Consider the following 19,114-nt stretch of genomic DNA (forward strand, 5'->3'; position numbering starts at 1 on the left):
CTAAATAAAAGAAAATGTTATGAAAAACCAGAGTGGGGTTCATCTTATGAAGTAAGTTGTCAATGTTTATGGTGTGGTAATTGATTAGCTAAGTTGTTTCACCAACAAGGTATACATGCAACTAGATATTATGAATCATATGCTTGAAGCACATTCTATGAGACTAGCTAAATAACAAGATCCTAGTAAGAAAAAGGAAAAGAACAGTGAGAGTTTGAAAAAGAAAGAAAAAGAATAAGAAATAAAGCTAGGAACCAAGGGTTTGAATCTTGAGGCATGTGTCTGTGGTATTTTTGTGCAAAGGATCTGCTTGGATGAATAAGTTCTCAGGAGTGCTTTATCACTTGGTAACTTGGGTTAACTAACCCGGGATTATCAGCTGAAAATCCACTATCAAGAGCAACCTTGCTACGAAACACTTAGTAACCCAAAGAGGTTCTGGACACCAAGGCCTCAAGAAAAGAAAATAACAAACCATATACCTATGGTGTGCATGTTTGGGGGAGAGAGACTTGAAGGAGTAGGTCCTTAGGAGTGTCTCAACACCTAGCACCTTGAACCAACTGGTTCGGGAGTGTTGGCTGAAACCTTATCTTAAAGAGTCGCCCCCTCACAAAGCACTTAGCCTAAAAGAATGCAATAAACCCTGAAAAGAAAGGGGGGATCAATGAATAAGGATCTCATAGGATGCAATCTAGCGAGTATTCAAGAGCATGATGAGGACCTGAAAACCAGTAAAGGAATGAACCTAAGTTGCTATGCATGAAACCCCATAAACCAAGAACTTGACTTCTATAATAAGGACTTGTTTCTCTTGTTCTTTCATTCATCATTCTTATGCTTCAGTACTTGCTTAGGGACAAGCAAGCTTTAAGTTTGGTGTTGTGATGCCAGGGCATCTTGGCCAGTTTCGCTAACCTTTTCTTTACTGTTTTAGGGTAGTTTCATGCATTTTCTTAGTAAATAAGCAAGTTTTGGGTAAAAAATATACTTACATCTTGATTCAAGCACACATTGTGAACTTTACATGATTTCATGAGAATTATGCATGAATTGAATGATAAAATAGAGGATGCATGATCTCATGACTTGGAACAAAGCTTTGATGCACCCTGTTTGTTTGGTTTCAGGACAAAGGAAGCAAAGAAGAGCTACGTTAGCTGCCACGTTAGTCTCACTAACGTGGCCACTAACATGGAATGGGAGTAAGCTTGCAGCGTTAGTGGAAAAGTTGTCACCAATAATGCCTTCGAAAGCCATCATAACCCACGGTAGTTGCCACGTTAGTTACATTAACGTGGGAACTAACGTGGAAGGAAAGGGAAGCTCCAACGTTAGTGGTAAAAGTAAACACCACTAACGTTCCAAAAGGCCACACATAGCCACGTTAAGAGTCACGTTAATTCAATTAACGTGAACTCTAACGTGGAATAAAGAAGAGATCACCAACGTTAGTGACACTCACCTTTGTCACTAATGCTGGATCAGGCCAAGATTGCCTACGTTAGTGGTCACGTTAAGACCATTAACGTGAATGGTAACGTGGATCAATGAATGATGGGCCAATGTTAGTGACACTAACCTTTGTCACTAATATCGGAGATGGCAAGCACAACCACATTAGTGGTCACGTTAATGCCATTAACGTGAGGCACTAACGTGGAAATAAGGGGCATTTTGAAGCGTTAGTGACAAAGGTAAGTGTCACTAACGCCCTCGAGCTTGGGCATGCCCACGTTAAGGGCCACGTTAGTTACACTAATGTGGATCATTAACGTGGGAAAGAGGGACAAGGAGTAGCGTTATTAGTAAAAGTAAGTGCCAATAATGCTTGCGAAGGCCTAAGAGGCTACGTTAGTGGTCACGTTAGTACCACTAACGTTGAAGTTAATGTGGATCATTTGGTTTAGAACGTTAGTGACAAAGTTATCATTACTAACGCTTTCGAACCCAAGTTTACAGCTAATGTTAATGCCACTAACGTCCTAACTAACGTCCTACCATGCCTGACTCACATTCTTTCTGCAAGCAAAGTTGAGCCCACTGAAGACTGTAACTGCTTCAACTAAAGATCAAGGGCCCATATCCAAGATTGGAAGATCTAACTAGAAGATCAGAAGAGTAGTATATATAGGAAGTAGTTTTAAACTAGAAAGCAGTCTGGGCATTATTAGGAACTACATTCTATATATTTACTTTTCCTGCAAATTCTAGTTTACTGGAGAATGCACTCTTCTCTATCATCTTTCATTTTCAGAGCTATGAACAACTAAACCCCTTTTCATTGGGTTAGGGAACTTTGTTATAATTTGATGGATCAATTATAGTTTTCATTTTTCTTCCTCTTTCTTTTCTCTTGATTTACTAGAAAGCTTTCGATCTTAAATCAATTGGTTAGTTGTCTTGGAAAAGAAACTCTCCATAATTGGATCTCCTCTGAGCCTTGGAAAAGGGATGAGGAGATAATGCTAGAATTGCTTTCTCATGTTGGACCAAATTTGGGGTTTGGTTGGATATAGTGACATATAATCCTACCAACACTTTGATTTGGAAATACATGCGGTATAATCAGTGACCATACTTCATCTCTTCCCATGAGCAATTAAATCAAGGAATTGGGCATTTGTTCAAGCTTAGAGAGATTGGGTTACCAAGGAATTTGGATCCAATCACTTAATATTGCCAAGAAGATCAATGAATGCATTGATTGAGGAAGAGATGAGAATAAACTTGATCAGGAGAATGCAACATCTCCTTACCTTTATGCCATTTACTTTTATGTTCATCTCCCCAAATCCCCATTTAAGATTCTGCAATTTACTTTCTGCAATTTACATTTCGCCATTTATTTCCAGCATTTACATTTTCTGTCATTTGCTTTCCCGCCATTTAATTTTCTGCAATTATCAACTAAATTTCTACTTAGCTCAACTAGAATATTCCTCCAACTAAAGTTGCTTGACCAATCAATCCCTGTGGGATTCGATCTCACTCTATTGTGAGTTTTTACTTGACGATAATTCGGTATACTTGCCGAAGGGAAATTTGTTGAGAGACAAGTTTTCGTGCATCAAACCCTAAGAGAGAATTTCCTAATCTACACTACTGCTACTCTTACTATGTGTATTTTTCTAATCTAAGTTGGCTCCCCCATATGAGATGTTAACCCCCCTTCAAATGGCCTTTGATTTCAGCATCCAAGCCTTCAAAAATGGGCCGAAAGAGCCCTAAAACTCGCAGCACGTGACTTTTTAATGGGGGCATTTGCTGGTACCTGTGCGGACGCATAGATATGTGTGCCTGCACACTTTGCCGAATTTCCACTTGTGCGTACGCATAGATGGTTGTGCGCACGCATGCATACTGATTTCCTTTTTGTGCCTACGCACTTATCCTTGTGCGCACGCACGCATGGCTGTGTGCTTCCTCCTTATTTTCTTCATGTTTTCTCCCTTTGTACATGCTTTCTCCCACTTTTGCATATCCATTCTTGTCTCTTTGACCTAGAATCACTCAACAAACATGTCATGGCATCAAATGAAATAAAAGTAGAATTTAATTGCTCAATTTAAGCACAAAAATGCATGTTTTCACATTTAGGTTCAATTTAGGGATCAAATACAAAAGTATGCTATTTTAGTGAATAAGTGTGAGTTTATATGATGAAATCCACTCAATTCAAGCCAAAATATCTCATCAATATAGACTCATCAATAACCAAAATCAAAGATGGAACCAAAGCAACTCCTCTTCTCCTTACCATAACAACCACCAATTTTCATCCCAATATCACAACAACAACCATCAAGCCAACCTAAACTACCATACTCAATCATACCAAGCACCTCACCAAAATCAAAACAACCACTCTAGATATCAAGCACCACACCAAAGACAACAATCCAACCAATCCTCTTTCTCTTCCACCAACCAAGGTGATGATTCCAACCGTGCACTCTACCAAGAGCAAGAGAGACCTAGAGCCATGGTAGAAAAAAACATGAATAGAACAATAGTGCCCAATTTAGTAACATAAGTTCTCAATTGTCCAACATCACCAAAATGCTTTCAAGGATATGTTTACCTCCTTCCAACAATACCAACACCAATCAAGCCTCAAGCACTTCTAGCCTTCCATCCCAAACCCTTCCAAACCCAAAGGGCGGTCTCAACGCCATCACTTAAAGGTCGGAGACTACATTGGAGGAGATACCTCCTAGGACCTTGGATGACATTCATGAGGAGGAAGTGGTTGTTGAAGTTTCACATGAAGAAGAGGAGATAAACACAAAGTAAGAGGAAGAAGAGGTGAGATTTAAAGAGCCCAAGAGGAAGGCCATAATGGATGAATCCGTTCCCATTCCATTCTCTTCCATGGTAAAGAAGGCCAAGAAAACTCTGGAGTTTGATCCTAACATGCTTCAAGTATTCAAGTAGGTTATGGTAACCATTCCACTTCTTGATACCATTCAACGAATTCTGAAGTATGCTAAGTTTTTAAAGGACTTGTGCACATACAAAGATCAGATTGGTGAGTTGGAAACATTGTCATTGGGTAGTTCCATTTCTTCATTGATGAAGTCTATTCCAGAAAAGTGTAGTGACCCCGGTATTGTTGGATTGGTGGAGTTGCCTTTTATGATTGTATGTGTGACTTGGGGGCTTGCGTGAGTATCATGCCACTTTCTATATTTTCAAGGTTGAATTTAGCTCTATTGAAAAGGTCAGCCGCCAAATTTGTTTTAGCCGATAAGAGTGTGATCACCGTAGTAAGGATAACGGAAGATGTCCTTGTGACAATCAAGGATTTAGTGTTTCTGGTTGATTTCTATATCCTTGAAATGCCTCCAACGGATAATGGAAGTTCTTCCTCCATTTTGCATGGTAGACCTTTCTTGAAGACCTTTAAATTTAAATTGGATGCCTTTACCGACACATACTCTTTTGAGGTAGATGACAAGACCATCAAGTTTAACTTGGAAGAGGCCATGAGACATCCACCTGAAGAGTACTCCGTTCTCCGATATGATGTGATTGATGAGGTAGTAGCGGAGATAGAAAGAGAAGATCACAACAAGTTGTACTACCCTGTTGTTGAAGGGAAGGATAAACATGAGGATGAACAAGAGAAAGTTGATGAGGATGAGCTTCATAATCTTAGTGAAAAAGAACCTCAACTTGAAGCAAAAAGTGAATTGAAGCCTCTACCTTCTCACTTGAAATATGCATTCCTTGAGGACAACCAAAGATTTCCAGTAATCATTGCTAGTGGTCCTAAGGACCAAAGAGAAGCTCCTAGAGGTCCTAAGGAAGCACAAGAAGGCAATCGGTTGGAGCTTGGCCGACATTGTGGGAATCGGCCCACGTATGTGCATGCATCGCATCTTCCTCCAAGAGGCAGCTCGGCCGGTTAGACAACCTCAGAGGAGGCTCTACCCCACCATTCTTGATGTGGTGAAAAAGGAAGTCACATGGTTACTCGATGCGGATATTATCGATCCGATTTTCGACAGTGAGTGGGTGAGCCTAGTTCAAGTTGTTCCAAAGAAATCAGGAATCACTGCTATCAAGAAAGATGATGGTGAAGTGGTCACAACAAGGGTGCAAAATGCTTGGCAGGTATGCATTGATTATAGGTAGCTGAATGCCGCAACAAGGAAAGACCATTACCCTTTGCCATTCATTGACCAGATGTTGGACCGACTTGCAGGTAAATCTCATTACTGCTTTCTTGATGGTTCTACTGGCTACTTCCAGATACATATTGCTCCTGAGGATCAGGAAAAGACCACCTTTACTTGCCCCTTTGGCACATTTCCTTACAAAAAGATGCCATTTGGGTTATGCAATTCACCAGCCACTTTTTAGCGATGCATGACTAGTGTCTTTTTCAATCTCATGGAGAGTTGTCTAGAAGTCTTTATGGATGATTTCATTGTATATGGGATTTCTTTTGATAGTTGTCTAGAGAACTTGGCTAAGGTCTTAGAGAGGTGTGTTGACACTAACCTTGTCCTCAATTTCGGAAAATTTCACTTCATATTGAGACAAGACATAGTGTTAGGACACAAATAAGGGCACTTCTGTGGACCCGGATGATGAATCCACGTTTTATGACATTTATTTGCTCTATTGGGTGGATTTCATCAACTTTTCTTGCATTTATCTAATGAAATAGCATAGTTTAATGCTTGTTTGAGTTATTGTTATTATTTTCTTGCTTTTGGTAGTTAGATTTTATTTTTAATGCAATTTAATATTATTTTATTTTCATGCACACCAAGTATTTGATAAAATACTTGGCTTAGTTTTCACTTAGTTTTTCTTCACTCTTGGCTTGGAATTAATGACTTTGGTGACCCTTGAGTCATTGATGTCCATTCTTGTTTGATACATTAGAGTAGTTTGTTAATTTGGTTTCCTCTAACTCTAAGACTCCCATTAATAGAGTTGACTAGGACTTGAGGATTGGAATTAACTATGCGTATTTGACTTATCTTCGATGTAAGGTTGACTAAGTAGGATTAACTCTTCATAATCATCACGTGTTTGTGGTCAATGGATAGGATAGGTAACCTTAGCTCTCAATTACTTGCCAAGAGGTTTCTTGCAAATGAATTTTCCTTTCTTTGCTTTAATTGTTTTGACTTTTATTTCTTTGACTTTTAATTCTTTGCATGCTTGTTTCATTCCTTGCTATTTACATTCCTTGCTTCTCTTATCATCCAACCCCCATTTTTCATAATAGCCAACGATGATCACCTAATTGCAACTCCTAAGAAAGATGACTCGAGAGTCTCAATACTCTCGGTTATAATTGGTTTGAATTATGACATCTTTTGGATTAAACTTTGATTGTGAGATTTTATTGTTGATTTGGACTATGCTACCAATGAAGGAATTCTATTTTGATTGATTCTAGATCAACAATGAAATTTCTCTCTATCATTGGCCAAGGTTGATGTCATTACTAGTTTACCTCACCCATCTTCTGTGAGGGAGGTCCGTTCTTTTTTGGGACATGCAGGATTCTATAGGGCGCTTCATCAAGAACTTTAGCAAGATTGCATTGCTGTTATCGCGCCAGCTCCAAAAGGACGTAGACTTTGAGTTCCATAGTGCTTTTGCGGAAGCATTTGAGGACTTGAGAAGAGCTCTTACCACGGCACCAATTGTGAGGGGCCCTGACTGGACGCAGCCGTTCCAAATCATGTGTGACACATTAAATCATGCCATATGTGCCGTTCTTGCACAGCGCGATGGTAAGCTCCCTTACATTATTGCTTATTGGTGCACAAAATTGCAATCACACTTGCAATTCCGCACAACTAACCAGCAAGTGCACTAGGTCGTCCAAGTAATACCTTACGTGAGTAAGGGTCGATCCCACGGAGATTGTCGGCTTGAAGCAAGCTATGGTTACCTTGTAACTCTTAGTCAGGAGATTATCAATGAAAAGGGTTTTGGTTGTAATAAAATAAAAGAGCATGAAATAAAAGGTACTTGTGATTCAATAATGGAGAACAGGTTGGAGTTTTGGAGATGCTCTGTCATCTGAATCTCTGCTTTCCTACTGTCTTCTTCTTCACGCACGCAAAGCTCCTTCCATGGCAAGCTGTGTGTAGGGTGTCACCGTTGTCAATGGCTACTTCCCATCCTCTCAGTGAAAATGGTCCATGTGCACTGTCACCGCATGGCTAATCATTTGTCGGTTCTCGATCATGTTGGAATAGGATCCAGTGATCCTTTTGCGTTTGTCACTACGCCCAACACTTGCGAGTTTGAAGCTCATCACAGTCATCCCTTCCCAGATCCTACTTGGAATACCACAGACAAGGTTTAGACTTTCCGGATCCCAGGAATGGCCACCAATAATCCTAGCTTATACCACGAAGACTCTGATCTTTCGGAATGGAAGCTAAGAGATATACATTCAATCTAAGATAGAACGGAGGTGGTTGTCATGCACGCGTTCATAAGTTGAGAATGGTGATGAGTGTCACGGATCATCACATTCATCATGTTTAAGTGCGAATGAATATCTTAGAACGGAAGCAAGCGTGATTGAATAGAAAACAGTGGTAGTTGCATTAATCCATCGAGACACAGCAGAGCTCCTCACCCCCAACAATGGGGTTTAGAGACTCATGCCGTAGAGATACAATGTAAAACGTGAAAATGTCATGAGGTATAAAATAAATCTCTAAAGGTAGTTTTTATACTCAACTAGTAACCTAGGTTTATAGAAAATGAGTAAACTAAGATAGGTAGTGTAGAAATCCACTTCTTGGGCCCACTTGGTGTGTGCTTGGGCTGAGCATTGAAGCTTTCACGTGCATAGGCTATTCCTGGAGTTAAACGCCAACTTTTATACCAGCTCTGGCGTTTTGACGCCAGAAAAGGCAGAGAGCTGGCGTTTTGACGCCAATATACATCATCAAAACTCGCTCAAAGTATGGACTATTATATATTGCTGGAAAGCCCTTGATGTCTACTTTCCAACGCAATTGAGAGCGTGCTGTTTGGAGTTCTGTAGCTCCAGAAAATGCAATTTGAGTGCAGGGAGGTCAGAATCCAACAGCATCTGCAATCCTTTTTCAGCCTCTGAATCAGATTTTTGCTCAAGTCCCTCAATTTCAACCAAAAAATATCTGAAATCACAAAAAAACACATAAACTCATAGTAAAGTCTAGAAATATGATTTTTCATAAAAACTAATAAAAGTATACTAAAAAGTAGCTAAATCCTACTAAAAACTATATGAAAATACCCCCAAAAGCGTATAAAATATCCGCTCATCACTTATTCCTCAAAGACATTGGATGTGGCACAATCCAATTATACCACTACAGAAGAAGAGCTTCTAGCAATTGTTCATGCATTGGATAGGTTTAGATCTTATTTGCTAGGCTCCAAAATCGTGGCGTATACGAATCATGCAGCTTTAAAATATTTGTTGACAAAGAATGAGTCAAAACCTAGGCTCATACGTTGGATCTTGCTCTTGCAAGAGTTTGACATTGAGATTAAGGATCAAAGTAGGTCACAAAATTTAGTTACGGACCATCTGAGCCGCCTTGAAAATCTTAAATATGACCCATTTCCAATTGACGATTCATTTCCTTTAGATGGTTTGTGTTCATACCCTGGGTCGAGCTGTCTGACCCGGGATGTTCTACAAGACAAAGCGACCAACCTCTTCAGGTCAGGACAAACCCGGCCTCTTCTCAAAGAGCTCGGCCAAGTCACAGAAAAGCCCAAACAAAGGGCCCAAATAGAGGAACACGTCCCAAATCTAAGGGCAGCCCAAGCCCATAGAGATAAAGGCGGTTCCCTTAAAAGATGACCTCACTTAAAGATAAGATAAAAGATAAGATAAGATAAACTAACTTATCTTATCCACAGGAGGCCACATCTCACCATTATAAATACGCTGGAGCACCCAGGTATAACTCATACTCTGATTATACTCAATACCTGCTTAATACCCTTGCTAACTTAAGCATCGGAGTCCCTTGCAGGTACCCCCACCCTCCGGGGACGAAGGATCAGCACCACCACCAAGTCCAACAAGTCGGACACACTAGCTCCGGCCGCTGTACACCTGCCGAACACGTCGGCTCCGACCAACACAGAAGATCTCGTCCGAGATCGACCTATAGTTTCAGGTAACCCACGGAACAATTTGCATGCTATTTCGGATAGTTTTCCTTGGTTTGCACCTATGGCGAATTACTTGGTCACCAATATCTTTCCTCCCAACTTTTCAAAACATCAAAGAGATAAGTTGAGGAGTGATTCCAAATATTTCATTTGAGATGACCCTGATGCATTTTCATCTTTGCTATATTATTTAGTTAGATTAAGTAGTTTTAGCTTAATTTCATCCATTACCTTTGAAATAAATAAGCACTTTGATGAGTTTTACCTTCATGCATTAAAATACCAAGGACTAGGTTAATTTTGGCCAAATTCATGCAAATAATTCAAGGAACTTATAAATGAGTTAAGGTGAATGAATCTCTTGAATTTGATTTCATAGAATGTCAAGACTTTGAGGAAGTTTCTTTGGTTAATGACAAGTAATGAAGCAAGAAGGCAATGGAGCAAGAATTGGAGCAAGAAGGCTTGAGAATACATCAAGATGGGCAAGGAGGCAGAGGACTTGCACGTTGCCAACGTGCATTATTACTTGAGTGTTTGGCAATAACGCCAGTAGCTCTAGAGGGTGATCTTGAGGAGGACTTGCACGTTGCTAACTTGGAGTTTCATTAGCGTGTTTGGCAACATTGCCAGACAGCCCTGGAAGGTGAATTTGAAGCCTCAAGCACTTTTCCAACTTGAATTTACGTTGGCGTGTTTGGCAACAACTCATGGAAGCCTTGGAGGGTGATTCCAAGCCTCGAGCACATTGCCAATGATGGCCTTCATTAGTGTGTTTGGCAACAATGCCAGGCAGCATGGAAGGTGATTTTGAAGGCTCGAGCAGGTTGCCAACTCAAGGAAGCATTGGCGTGTTCAATGACAATGCCAGGAAGCAATGTTTGAAGCAAGGAAGGAGGCTCAAGCACGTTGCCAACCTAGGATCACATTGGCGTGTCCAATGGCAACGTAGCAAGCATGGAGAAAGGAGGCTCGAGCACGTTGCCAACACTGACTTTTACTAGCATGTTTGAAAATAATGCCAGGCAGCCTTGGATGAGGATTCTGAGCCACTCGAACATGTTGCTAACGTGTTGAGAAGAGGGCATGTCCAGCAACAAAGCCTGCGACCCTAGCAGCCTGACCTTGCCTTCTTCAATGATGTATAACTTGAGCTAAAGAGATCCAATTGAAGTAATTTCAATTGCATTAGAAGGAGGACATTCAGAGCTTTCCAACGATGTATAATAGTCTATATTGAAGCAGAGGGTTGAAGCTCAAACCATAGGCCACTTTGAGCACCAAAAATTGAGTCAAGAGGAAGAGAGTCACGTTTTTGGCAACAACTTTGGCTAGCAACGCCCATCACCAAGTCCCCAGCCCAGGAAACCCACAAGCATGTTGCCAACATGCAATAACACTGGCGTGTTTACCAGTAACGCCCGTTTACTGGGCCAAAATTGATGTGAACAAGCTCTGCTTCCTCTGTTTTCCTTAAAGGCCAGCAACTCCACTCATGAGCTAGCTAATCCAACAAGAGCAAAGCCCAATTCGCTAACCAACAAGCATGATTGAGGGCCTCTCAAAGAGCTTTAGGACTAGTATAAATAGGAAAGAGTTTTGTACTTAAAGGGACTTTTGACATATTTTACTCTTTCATTACACTTTACTGTTATTTCGGGAAGGATACCAGGGGGCTATTTTGTTTTATTTGCAACTTCAAATTTCAGTTTTAAGGCTTCTTCTTCTACATCCTTCATTCTTCTCTACACTGAGTTTAATTTTCCATTAGCAATTGGTTGTTAAAATTAGAGCTGTGATTCACTAAACCCTTTTTTTCACTAGAGGGAGGAGCTCTGTTCATTCAAATGAGTTGATAACTCTTATTTTCTTCTCAATTCAAGTAGGTTTCTCCAAGAGGAAACTCTTGTTCTTCACAGATCCAATCACTACTGAGAGGGAGGTTGGATCTATTTAAATTTTGTGATGAACTTGAGAAAGGAGTTATAAAATCAGTTTAGAGTTCATCCTTTCATAATTCTCTTGATTGATATACTTTGGGTTGGTATGTGAGATGTAACCACCCTTGGATGAGATCCTGAGATTTGTGTGGCATGAAGGATTAGCTATTGAGCTTCACCTCTTCTCATGAACAATTAGATCACGAGAGTGGCAATTGATTGTGTTGAGAGAAATTGAGCCACCAAGAGATTGGGACTCAATTATTCACAATCCGCCATAGATCTATCCCATGATTGAGAAGGAATTGATCACCATCAATTCATGAGAATTTACACCTCTGATCCCTAGTGATTTCTTCCATCAATTCTCACTTCTTTTGATCTTTAGTTAGTTTGAATGCCCACCACCCAATTCCTTTTTACATTCAAGCAATTTATCATTCTTGCCATTTAAATTCAGCTTTCAATTACTTGCAATTTTTACTTCTCTGCTCTTTATAATTCTGCATTCTACTTTTCTGCACTCCATTCTTCATGTCATTTAAGTTTCTTGCCATTTAAATTTCAGTTATTTACTTTCATTGCAGTTAATTTACTTTCCTTATTTTGGCTCTTTTAGTTTATTGTCATTACATGTCCTGCAATTACATTCAAGAATTGAATTCTCATAAAAACAAAATAATGTTTGCCTAACTAAACTACCACTTAACCAAAGTTGCTTAAGCTACCAATCTCTGTGGGATCGACCTCACTCCGGTGAGTTTTACTACTTGATACGATCCGGTATACTTGCCGGTTACATGTGAAATCTAATTTCCACGTATCAAGTTTTTGGCGCTGTTGCTGGGGATTGGAAACGATTAACAATGATTAAGTGAGTGGTAGTCTAGATTAGGCATTTTCCTTTTCTTTGTTAAGCCCACTAACTATTTGAGGTTTTGTTTCACTAACTCTAACTTCACTCTAGCAATAGAGTGCTTCACTTGTGTTGTTGGTTTGTGTGTGTTGTATATTAGAAGCAAGGAAAGAAGCATCCAATTCTTTTGACCCTGAACTTGAGAAAACCCTCTGGAGACTAAGAAGGGAAGCAAGAGGAAAGGGGGTAATTGGTGAAGAGGACTCATAAGGAGAGGCCCAAGTCATGGAGGGTAATTTTCATAACCCACCTGAGGGAGTTGCCAACAATAATGGCCCATCTCAAAAGAGAGTTCTAGCTTCCTACACATTCCCAAATCCAAGAAACTGTGGGAGTAGCATACTCACTCCTAATGTTCATAAAAATAATTTTGAATTGAAGCCTCAACTTATCACTTTGGTGAAAAACAATTATTCCTATGGAGGAGGACCTCTTGAAGACCCTAATCAACACTTGTCTGTTTTTCTGAGGATATGTGATACGGTTAATACAAATGGAGTGCATCCAGACATCTACAAGCTGCTGCTATTCCCATTCTCCTTGAGGGATAAGGAAGCATCAACACTTGGGATGATTTGGTGAACAAGTTCTTATCTAAGTTCTATCCACCCTAGAGGATCATCAGATTGAAGACAGAGGTGCAAACATTCACTCAAATGGATGGAGAATCATTATATGAGGCATGGGAAAGATACAAAGCTTTGATTAGAAAATGTCCAGCTAAGATGTTTAGTGAATGGGATAGACTTCAGAATTTCTATGAGGGTTTGACTCTAAAAGCTCAAGAGTCCTTGGATCACTTTGCAGGAGGTTCATTACAAATGATGAAGACAGCCGAGGAAGCCCAGAATCTCATAGATATTGTGGCCAACAACCAATACTTCTATACCCATCAGAGACAACGCCAACCGGTTCAAAATGAGGGTGTGTTGGAACTAGAAGGAGTGGACACTTTCTTGGCACAAAACAAATTGATGCATCAACAAATCCAGCAGCAAATAGAATTGATGGCGAAAAGAATAGATGGCCTCCAATTAGCCTCAATGAGCATAACAAGTCAACCTTCATTTGAATGGATTCAAAGTGAAGCAACCAACATTAAACAGCAGCCAGAACAAGTTCAATAGATGTATAACACTTCTAACTCCTCGCAAAATGATTTCCATGGTGACACATACAACCCATCCTGGAGGAACCACCCTAACCTGAAATGGGGTGACAATCAAAATCATTGGCAAAAGAACAACAACTCCAACCATTTCCGCAATACAACCAACCAAAATCATTCATCGAACAACAATAACCAATATAAAAACTCACAAAAACATATCTTATCCATCTCATAATAATTTACAAGCTCACCAAAATAACTTTTTCACACCTCCATTCAACTCACAAAATAACCACCTCAATGCCCCAAACAACCTCCACCAGTAACAATCACATCCCATGCAATCACATCCAGACTCTCAAAGGATCTATAACTTAGAGATGTTAATGGAGAAACTCATCAAGACTCAAGAAATGGCAAGACAAGATCAAGCCCTTACACTCAAAAACCAAGATGCATCTATGAGAAATCTTGAGAGGCAGATAGGACAAATGGCTAAACAAATCACAGAGATAGGTGAGAAGTGAGCATTTCCTAGCACCACTGAAGATAACCCAAGGGACACAGGAAAAGCCTTAAAGTGGGAAGAGTGTAAAGCAATCACTCTGAGAAATGAAAAGAAAGTGGAGACAGATGCCATCATTCAGGAAGAGCATGACCAAGAAGACTTAAAAGAAGAGGCAAAGGAGCAAAAGCAAGAGCAAGAAACCTCCACACAGAGTGAGAAGTTAGCTAAGAATGAGGCATTGAAAATATACCAACCAATGCTCCCATACCCTCAAAGGCTCAAGAGAGAGAACAAAGAAAAGCAATTCTCCAAATTCTTGGAGGTATTCAAGACACTGCACATCAACATCCCTTTCATTGAAGCACTTGAACAGATGCCACTATATGCTAAGTTCATGAAGAAATTGTTGACAAAAAAAAGATCCTTGAAAGAAGGACAAATGGTTGTGATGACCAGGGAGTGTAGTGCTATCATCCAAAAAGAATTGCCAAGGAAGAGGAAGGACCCAGGGAGCTTTTATATCCCCTACATCATAGGCAAAATGATGATTGAGAGAGAATTTTGTGACCATGGTGGAAGCATAAATCTGATGCCTCTATCTTTGATGAGGAAGCTTCAGATTCATGAATTGAAACCCACAAAAATAGCCCTTCAAATGGCGGACAAATCCATTCAGCAAGCACTTGGGGTTGTGGAGAATGTATTGGTAAAGGTGGACAAATTTTTCTCCCAGCTGACTTCGTCATCCTAGACATAGAGGAAGATGACAACACTCCCATTATCCTAGGAAGACCTTTCTTAGCTACTGCCAGGGCATTGATAGATGTTGAAAAAGGAGAATTGATGCTAAGGGTGCATGAAGAGCATATAGTGTTCTATGTCTTCAAGAATTTGCAAGATTCCACCCAAGAGGAAGAGTGTATGATGATTGATTCCATAGATCTAAACTTGATAGAGACACCTGATGAGACACTTCCAATGCACTTAAGCCCATGCTGGGAAGAAAGGAAAAAGGTGGAAGTGTTGCAACAAGCTCAACGAATAGAGAAGAAGCTACAACCAAAGTCTTCATTTGAGATTCTCAGCAAAGACCTTCCAAAAATTGAGGCCCCAAAACCTGAACTACCTCCTGGAAAAGAAAAGAGTCCCAAGAAGAAAGTGCCAAGAGGATGGAGAAACAAGAAAATCCCCACTGAAGGCTTCTCACCAGGGGATAAAGTGATGCTAACTTACCAACCAATGGAAACATCTCCACACTTTTCCAGATACTACATACTGAATAAAATCCTCTCACTTGAACATGTGGAAATCATCAAGAAGGATACTGGAAGCAAATTCATTGTAAGAGGAAAAGGACTAAGGCACTATGATCATCACCCTCCATAATGAGGGACAACTGTCAAGTTAGTGACGATAAAGGAGCGCTTTTTGGGAGGCAGCCCAACCTTAGGTAACCTGTTTTCTTTATATTTTGTAGAATAAACAGTTAGTTCAATTTCTATGTATTGTGAGGAATTAAGTTTGGTGTTCCACACCAATGTGACTGCACCAACAAAGAAACAAAATCAAGGGTGAATGCATGAGACTAAGTTTGGTGTCCCACCAGTAACATTAATTACGCACAAAGTAACCCTTGAGACAATCATGAATAGTCACAAATTCCAAACTATCATAGAGATTGATTAAACTTGCATTTCATTTGTTTACCTTTTAGTTATGCACTTTATTTCTTCCTAGGATTAAAGGCACATGAGGTAGTATATAGGCATGAAAGATGCACTCTATTTGGCATATAGAAGTAAGCAAAGAACTAAGTTTGGTGTCTATACACCATTTGTAGTTCAAGAATTCATCAGCATATATGCATGATAATTCCCTTTCAAGTGCTTGGGAACAAGCAACTTTCAAAGTTCATTGTAGGCAGTCACTTCAATCTTGGGAAGGAATAAGCATCTTCAACCAAAGAGATAAAGAGGGATGTAAAGATCAACAATGATGATGATAAGGAGTAAAGGAAGTAAACTCTAAAGGGTTGTATTGTTAAGTGATTGTCTTGTATTCAAAATTGTTATGATTGAAAGTGATATTGTACCCCTGTTTGTCTACTTAGTATGACATCTTTATAGTTCAATAACTAAGATGTTTGATATATCATAACACCATACTCTTGAAATTGCATGCACTCAATATCTATAAGAATGCAAACAGAGAACATTTCTTTGAAAAGAATGATTGTGGAGTCAAAAGTTTGTTTTGAGGTAAGCAAAAGATTAAGAGAAGTGGTGGTTCTAGTTGTATGATTGTGTATTGAGGTTGCATGTTTGTGAAAACTTTCATGGGAGCTATTCCGAGGGTTACCTAAAACTGTAGGTCGATCTTGGACGAGATAATGTCCGACTTGTTGGACTTGGTGGTTGTGCTGATCCTTCGTCACCGGAGGGTGGTGGTACCTGCAAGGGACTCCGATGCTTAAGTTAGCAAGGGTATTAAGTAGGTTTTTAGTAGAATCAGAGTATGAGTTATACCTGGGTGCTCCAGTGTATTTATAATGGTGTGGAGTGATCTTCCCTTGAGATAAGATAGTTATTTTATCTTATCTTTTGAGTGAAGTCATCCTATCTTTCAGGGAACCACCCTTATCTCTCTAGGCTTGGGCTGCCTTTGGACTTGGGTCGTGTTCCTCTGTTTGGGACCTTTTTAAGCTTCTGTAGCAGTTTGGCCTACCTCTTTTATAAAGAGGCCGGGTAATCCTGGCCTGAACAGGTCGGTCGACTCGTCTTCAGTCAGCCCGGGTTGTACAACTTGACCCAGGGCATGAACAGTGCCCCTGCTTGAGCTCGGTCTTTCCTTTTGAGGTTGAGTCCCTTTTTAGGACTTCGATCCTTTTGGAGAAGCTGAGCTCGATCATTTTGATCTCTGTTTTTAGAGCTGCTTGAATGCGGAGCATTTTTTCTCACTCCTTTTAATTAGAACGCGCGGCGTTTTCCTTTGGAACGTGCAAGGTTTAAATACTCATTAACTCCTTAGCCGTTTCCTTTTTACTTCCCTCTTCGTGTTTTTCATTTGAAATTTCAAAGATTTGTTTCATTTTTCCTCTTTTCAATCCTCTTCTTTGACTGCTAGGGCTCTGTTCTTCTGAGAAGGCAATCGTCCGGCGCGGCTTCGTAGTTACTTTAATCTTTCAGCGTTTATTGTCTCCTTCCTATTTAAAGGTTTGTCTTCTTCCTCTCTCTTTTCTTTTCTACGTTGTTTCTTTTTTCATGTCTAATTTTGAGAAAGTTTTGATCTTTGCATTGGAAAAAGTTTGGATCTTTCTGCTTTTGCTATGTCTGATTATTGCTATAATGTGTGTTCTGGGAGTTTCTTCGACTTTTGTATGAACCTTTTTGCCTTTCCTGATAGTTGGTGCTTTTAGGGCTTTGCATCTTGTTTACCATTTCTGTATTCTGATTTTGGGGCTTTCAGAATAACGAACTATTTGATTCTGGAAAAAGATTGCGTCTTTTGATGATTTCCACTTGACATGTTTGATGTTGATAGTTCCCTTTGCTGATAGGCTGTAAAAAGATTGTAACTTTGATGACATTTTGTGGTTAAATTTGTTTGAAGCCTTTTAAGATGTAGACTTCTAAATTTTTCTTGAATCCTTGCTCTGTTACTGCCTCCAAAGGATGCCCTTGGACCTTGGTGTGAGTCCTGGGGTTTCCTTTTGCTACTGTTTCTGTCCTGTATGCCTTAGATCGAGTTATATCCGCACTTTGTCCGAGCTGTTTTCTTGATTTGCCCGAGCTGTTTGATTAGTAACCATTTTCCTTTTTCATACTGTAGGACTAGTTGACCCATGTCTTCTCGCAAAAATATTGTTGAGACATCCTGCAAGGTCCCTAAGGGCATGTCAGACTGGCTAGACTCCCTCGTCTTAATGTGTGTTTCTATGGTAAATTCTGAGTATTTTGTGGAGCTAAAGAAACTCACAGTGTTTGTAGTAATCGGGAGCAAGAGAAGGATTATGAGTTAGTAGCGCCTAATTTTGATGATAGGGTTTGTTTTCCTACCTCGGTTCAGGGGGAACGTCCCTTCTTTTATGCCTATGACTATTTCTTTAGCCAAATGAACATTACCTTTCCCTTTACTCCTTTTGAGACCAACTTGTTGTGGTCGTGCAATGTATCTCCATCCCAGCTTCACTCAAATTCGTGGGGCTTCATTAAAATCTTTCAATTACTGTGTCAAGAATTGAATGTTACACCGTCTCAAACCCTCTTTTTTTACCTCTTTGTTTTGACTAAACCTGGGCTGGCTAAGAAGAAGGCTTCTTGGGTATCTTTTTGAGCTGCCCAGGGAAAGAAAGTTTTTTCTATGTATGATGAATCTTTTAGGGATTTCAAGAACTTTTTTTTCAAGGTCTGAGCTGTTGAAGGAGCTCGGCCCTTTTTTCTGGATGGAAATGGCGAGCCCGCCTTTCCTTTAGATTGGCAAAAGAATGTAGTTGTTTCCAGATATACTTGGGAGATGTTGGATGAGGTTGAGCAGGCTCTAGTACATGTGTTGGAGGAGAACTGGGGGAGCCTCTACATCTTGATACTAAGAGGTTTTTAGGGGATCCCTCACTCCTCTGAGCTGAGCTGGGTAGTGACCGACTTGTTTTGTTTTGTTTTGTCTTTGTTGATTTCGTTTCTTTTCTTTCCAATTTTGTAACTTGGTTTTTGCTGTATTTTTCAGAGATGGTGAAGAAAATGACTCTATGAAGGCCTTTAAAAAGGCGAGGAAAGCTATGGCCACTCTGAACATCTCGGCCAAAGCTGTGGGGAAAGGATCTTCTCAGGTCCCTCCTAAGAAGCCTACTTTGGACAAGTTTGGGCCGAGAAAGGTTGTCCCTAATCCTCCGATTAATTTAGTTGATCCTCCTCGAAGTTCTGCTGCTATTTCCTCTCATGCTTCTGGTCCTCCGCTGAAGAAACAAAAGACTGTTGAGC

The 19,114-nt window shown here is 40.1% G+C and overlaps 1 protein-coding gene across 1 annotated transcript; it reads left to right on the plus strand.

Annotated features, from left to right (window-relative positions):
* Positions 1-14,016: 14,016 nt before the first annotated feature.
* LOC130966392 (uncharacterized) lies at positions 14,017-14,889 on the plus strand. The gene is made up of 2 exons (XM_057891189.1): positions 14,017-14,146; positions 14,198-14,889. Exons 1-2 carry the CDS (start codon positions 14,017-14,019, stop codon positions 14,887-14,889), a joined length of 822 nt encoding a protein of 273 aa, XP_057747172.1.
* The last annotated feature ends 4,225 nt before the right edge of the window (positions 14,890-19,114 follow it).

This window comes from Arachis stenosperma, chromosome 3, assembly GCF_014773155.1.
Source record: "Arachis stenosperma cultivar V10309 chromosome 3, arast.V10309.gnm1.PFL2, whole genome shotgun sequence".
Lineage (NCBI taxonomy): Eukaryota > Viridiplantae > Streptophyta > Magnoliopsida > Fabales > Fabaceae > Arachis > Arachis stenosperma.

Excerpts from the sequence above, each read along its gene's own strand:
- LOC130966392 (XM_057891189.1), top strand. The coding sequence starts at position 14,017 with ATGGAGAAACTCATCAAGACTCAAGAAATGGCAAGACAAGATCAAGCC. Across the intron at positions 14,147-14,197 it reads TAAACAAATCACAGAGATAG|GAAAAGCCTTAAAGTGGGAA; the intron begins GTGAGAAGTGAG and ends CAAGGGACACAG.